The sequence below is a fragment of the Tupaia chinensis genome, unplaced genomic scaffold (genome assembly GCF_000334495.1).
Source record: "Tupaia chinensis unplaced genomic scaffold, TupChi_1.0 Scaffold145652_1, whole genome shotgun sequence".
NCBI lineage: Eukaryota > Metazoa > Chordata > Mammalia > Scandentia > Tupaiidae > Tupaia > Tupaia belangeri.
In genome coordinates, this window is record NW_006205509.1 from 2,932,022 (window position 1) to 2,937,714 (window position 5,693).

General features: G+C 52.2%; 1 protein-coding gene across 1 annotated transcript in view; it reads left to right on the forward strand.

Moving 5' to 3' along the window:
* Positions 1–4,068, forward strand: part of WNT10B (Wnt family member 10B) — a 5,691-nt gene extending 1,623 nt beyond the window's left edge. The window contains exons 4-7 of the mRNA XM_027768139.1: positions 9–12; positions 487–583; positions 1,534–2,119; positions 2,894–4,068. Of these exons, the coding sequence (XP_027623940.1) occupies positions 9–12; positions 487–583; positions 1,534–2,119; positions 2,894–3,352 (1,146 nt within the window). The 3' untranslated portion in view covers positions 3,353–4,068. The remainder of the gene's footprint in view (positions 1–8; positions 13–486; positions 584–1,533; positions 2,120–2,893) is intronic.
* Positions 4,069–5,693: the final 1,625 nt, after the last annotated feature.

The following is a 5,693-nucleotide window of genomic DNA, read 5'->3' on the forward strand; positions in this document are numbered from 1 at the left end:
TCCTCAAGCGCGGTGAGCCTGACCGGGCGGGTCTGCGCCACCGCCACCGCCGAGGCTAGGGGGCAGGAGGCAGGCTGAGGCGTGCGGAGGCGGGAAGGGACCGGTTCACCAATCCCGGAGGGGCCTCTCTGGGAATTCCCCCCCAGGAACCGCAGGGCTGAGCCGGGTCTGACCACCCGTCTGGGGCCCTGAGCGCCTGACTTCCACCTGCACGCGCTGCCGCCTTGGCAGCTGGGTCCCTTCTCCCCTACCCTGGGGCCCCCTTTACTGCCTCCGCCCAGCTTGATCTGTGTTGCACCTGTGAGCAAGAGATGTCCCAGTCCTGGAAGCTTCAAACGCCCCCCTCAATCCCTTCCCCATTTTTCTCTCCCCTCCTTCTCTGAGGGACAAGTCCAGGCTGGTGTCCCCAGAGTCTCAGCGGGGGTGGGGTGACGCCCCCAACCGTTTAAGGGTTAAACCTGCTCCCCTAATTGCTGGGGTTCCCAGGAGCCAAAGCTGGGAACAAAGACCCTGATGGCTTTGAAGCCAGGAGCAGCCCCCTCCTCTGTGCTGTGGGGGCCACAGGTGTTGCTCACCTGAGCAGGTGAGGAGCAGGCTAGAGGGGCTGAGAACAGGTCACTGCGGGCCTTGTCTAGGAGTCATGGTCTGGGGGGCATGCTGCCTCTCCCAGTGTCCTTGAGTTCACTCCCTGAGGAGTAAAGATCCGTGGAGATTCAGCCTAGGGGTGGGGGCTGTGCTTCGGGGACTATGGGGTTAATAGGCAGCTGCCATTTGTGGGGAATTCCCAAGGCATGTGCAAACAGCTTCACCCCTGCAGGGTTGGGGTTGGGGGGATCGGGAGGCTGGCCCAGGAGCCCTGAATCCTGGGGTAGGAGAGATCTGGTCTCTAAGGAGGCTCTTCTCTCATCTTCTCAAGACTCCAAAGAACCCCTGACTAAAATGAGTGAGGGACCCCCTACCTTCACAGGGTCCATGTAGGAAAAGGCTTTGACACCCAGATGGTGCACACATATGTCTCAGCCTGAGAAAGCCTTGTCATCCTGTGCCTCTGTGACCCCCAAAACATAACAAAGGATCCAATCTTTTAAGAGGGCCTTAGGGAAAGTCACCCGCCTCTGTCCTCCTCCCAGTGTTTTATAGGGTAATAGCAGGTTAGGATAAACATAAAGGACAGTCTTGAAGGGCAAATATAAAAGCAGAACCTGGGAAGGGGAAAGACAGCTCCTCAGCTCCAGTGCTATAGGGTGCTGAGGTGGTGGAGAGTGGGTTGCTTAAAAGGCTGATTAAAATAACTCTGATGAAAACAATAAAGAACCCCAAAGGCCTCTGCTCCCACCCCACCCAAGCTCCCTGCAGGCTGGGGAATTTCTAAGGCTTTTAGATGTAGAAGTCAGTGAACACATCTTCAAAGGCCTCCAGGACTCCCTCTTAGTCATCTCCCAACCTCAGGGGTCTCCCCCTCTGGGCTAACTCTTTCATCCACACCTGAAAATCACTGGACTTACCAGAAGTCCAAGTGAGTCTGGGTCTCAGAGATCATTTTGACCCATCAATGCCTCTTATAGATGAGGAAGCCGAGACGCTGTGCTTGCTGTTCCCTTCCTTGTCCAGTGACTTTCTCCCAAATCACTCAACTGGTACATTGGCAGGGTTGGAATTGGAGGATGGTTGTGCATTCCTTCTGCCTCCTCAGTCTCAGCTGCCTGTTAGCCTCACCTCCACCATCACACCCTTCTCATCCCCAGGTTTCCGTGAGAGTGCTTTTTCCTTCTCCATGCTGGCTGCTGGGGTCATGCACGCGGTAGCCACGGCCTGCAGTCTGGGCAAGCTGGTGAGCTGCGGCTGTGGCTGGAAGGGCAGTGGTGAGCAGGATCGGCTGAGGGCCAAGCTGCTGCAGCTGCAGGCACTGTCCCGGGGCAAGAGTTTCCCCCACTCCCTGCCCAGCCCTGGCCCTGGCTCGGCCTCCAGTCCTGGCCCCCAGGACACATGGGAATGGGGTGGCTGTAACCATGACATGGACTTTGGAGAGAAGTTCTCTCGGGATTTCTTGGATTCCAGGGAAGCTCCCAGGGACATCCAGGCACGAATGCGAATCCACAACAACAGGGTGGGGCGCCAGGTATGTGTGTGTATCTTGTCGTGGGTCTCCCTAACTTTTGAGGCCTGGCTAGAGTTCAAGAGCACAACAGAATAATAGGATGAGGTGTGGTGGGTGACTGCCACTCACCATCAGCAAGTCACCCAACTTCAGTTTTGCATCTGTAAAAAGGTGTCTAATGATACCTATCTTACAATGTCATTAAGAGTGAGCTAGCAAATAGTGGACCCAGCACAGTGCCTAGTCCTTCGCTAATTACACGGTAGCTATTATTACAGCTGCCTTCTCTGCAGAATTGAGGGGTGCTTGGGACGGACTCTCCCATTTTATCACTGCTTCCTCTGGAAAGAGCACCCAACTAGGAGGCAGGACTACTGAAGTTGAACCCGGGCTCTGTTACCAACTAGTGATTGAAGAAGTGAGTGAGGGACCCCCGCCTTCTCCACAGGGCCTGTGTAGGGGAAGGCTTTGACACCCAAATGGTGCGCATACGTCTCATCTGAGAAAGGTTTGTCATCCTGAGCCTCTGAGACCCCCAAAACATAACAAAGAATCCAATCTTTTAAGAGGGTCAGAGGGAAAGTCACCCCGCTTCTCTGGCTCCAGTGCTTATAAAATGAGGTAGTTGGGCTGTTAGTTAACTTTGAAATACCCTTTCTCTTCTGACATTTTCTGGTTATTCTTGCCTCCATTCGTCCCTCCCTGTGTTCCTGGTTCCCTTTCTTCTCCTGTGCCTCTGTGCTGTCTGTTTGCCGCCCTCCCCTTCTCCTCTTCCTCCTCCCCTTGATGCTCTAGGTGGTAACCGAAAACTTGAAGCGGAAATGCAAGTGCCATGGCACGTCAGGCAGTTGCCAGTTCAAGACATGCTGGAGGGCAGCCCCAGAATTCCGGGCAGTGGGGGCAGCATTGAGGGAGCGGCTGGGCCGGGCCATCTTCATCGATACCCACAACCGCAATTCTGGAGCCTTCCAACCTCGCCTGCGTCCCCGTCGCCTCTCAGGAGAGCTGGTCTACTTTGAGAAGTCTCCTGATTTCTGTGAGCGTGACCCTACTGTGGGCTCCCCTGGCACAAGGGGCCGGGCCTGCAACAAGACCAGCCGCCTATTGGATGGCTGTGGCAGCCTGTGCTGTGGCCGCGGGCACAACGTGCTCCGGCAGACCCGAGTTGAGCGCTGCCATTGCCGCTTCCACTGGTGCTGCTATGTGCTTTGTGATGAGTGCAAGGTCACAGAGTGGGTCAATGTGTGTAAGTGAGGGGCAGCCTCGCCCTGGGGCCAGGGAAGGGGACTGTGTGAGAGGGCCACCTTTCCAGCCCTTCGCTCTGATTTCTTCCTGGGTCTGTCTTGACCCATGGAAGCTCAAAGTATCTACCTGGAAACAGCTTTAGAGGTTTGGGGTCAAGTGGAAACTGTGATGTGCAGCCTTCTCTGACAGTTGGAGGGCCTTGGGGTGGGGCAGGAGTTGTCACCTCTCTTCTCCTTAAACACCTGGATGGACTGGAATGAAATGCACTGTATTACCCCCTCTTCTCCACTCCTTGGCCCCTTTAACCCTGATTCACACTTCTTTGGGCTGGGGAGTCTCTATGGTTTGACCACTCCTCTCCCTTAAGATATTGTGTGGAGCCTTAAAACCTGTATCTAGAAAGACACCCGCTCCCAAACTCCTCTACTGCAGCCTAAGTCCCCTCTAGTAGGGTTGTGGGAGACAGGGCTAGAGAGGTGTTTCTAGGGAAAGGGACGGAGCGCTGGGAGGTGCTCTCCCTGAGTCCTCAGAGAGTTGTCTGTCTAGACCCTTAAGGAAGTTGTCTCCTGTTTAGATGTTACAGGGACCCCTCCAAAGGAAGGGTTTTACCTAAGACTCTTGGAGTCTCTTTTTCCTTTCAGCAAGAAGGGTGGGCATGGATAATTTATTGTACTGAGACTTGTTCTTGGTTCCTGTTTGAAATGAAAATAAATTAAGTTACTGGACTGATGGGTGTAAATGGTGACATATCTACTCGCTCTCGAGATCCCAGTCTATGCTTCTCCAGGGAATTCTTCTACCCTCCTACACTCTCAGAGAGACAGAGAGAGGAGAAAGCACCCCTCATGGGGAATGGTCACACCACAATTCAGTCTCTCTCTCTCCTCCTTTCAGGATTTTGGACATGCATGCACGCATGCCTGGTGTGTTTCTCAAGTGTGGGGTCTGAGACGTAACCCGGGTGTGGGACCTGGTTGATTGGGCACGTGGGATCTGGCTCAACCATCAGGCCGAGGAGCCTGCCTTCAAGTACTCCCTTGTGTTATATCCCACTGAGTTCCACAGACATTTGAAATCGTTCACAGTGACTTAGTTAGCAACTCTTAGTCTGAAAAATCTGGGGAGACTTCTAGGTGGGAATGAGTAGAGATCCAATTGTAGGTCTTATTTACTATATGTGTGCCTCAATTCCAGATTTCACCTTAATCACCAGCCTTGAACAAGGGTTGGCACTTTTTTTTTTCCAGTAAAGGGCTAGATATTAAATATATTAGGCTTGTGGTCTTTGTCCATCTACTCAACTCTGCTATTATAGATAAAAGCAACCATAGACCATGCATAAATGAATGGGTGTGGCTGTGTCTAATAAAACCTAATCCGCAAAAATGTGTTGCAGGACCAGATTTGGTCTTCTGGCTGTAGTTTGTTGACCCCTGCCCCAGACCATGAGGTCATCTCTGTTCTGGCGTTCTCAAATCCTAAATGTATCTCAATATTGGACTGGAACTCGAAAGAGCAGGTACTTTTCTCTCTGGCTCCAAACCAGAGGACTTGGGAGGTAGATGCAAGACTGATGGGAAACATAGGAAAGGAATTCGTACGCTTGAAAGGGGAGGTTTTTGCTCTGGAAACCAGCATGCTTTCCCACTGAATTATTTGTAATGTGTATTTTGTCCTTCCTTGTTAAAAGTTCTCTGCAGGGGGTGGGGGTTGCAGCAGGTGGCATAGTGTCTCTGTCTCTCTCTGTCTCTCCAGTGAGCACACATGCCTTATAGCAAAATTTTCTCAAAATAAGTAAATAAATAAATAAAAAGTTCTTTTGGGGCCAGGAGGCGGTGTGGTGATTAGGACACTGGACTCCCACATGGCCAACTGCATTTCGAGTTCCAGACCTAGCTGCTTGCTTTCTCACTTTCTAGCTCTCTCTGGTGAGCACACGTATCCACGTATCCTATAGCAAATTAAATGAATAAATGAAATGAAATGAAAATACGTTATTGTTTTTTTAAGAGAGATTTTTGCCATAGGGTGCATGCACTTGCTGAAGAGACAGAGATAGGAAGTGAGAAATCACTCCCCGGGAGGATGGCCACACCGCGATTACTTCTCCAGTCTCCTCCTGGTATCTTAGGCACGCATACACATGTACCCAGTGAGTTTTAAGTCCACTACATAGGAGTCCAGTGACATAATAATTATGCCATCTGGTGGTTCCATTAAAAAAAATCTTTTAGGGAACCAGCAGTTAGCGTAATGGCTATGTCGCTGGATTCCCACGTAGTCGACCGCGGTTCGTGTCCCGGACCCGGTGGCTTAAAACTCACGGCGGGCGCGTGTGCGTGCGTGCCCA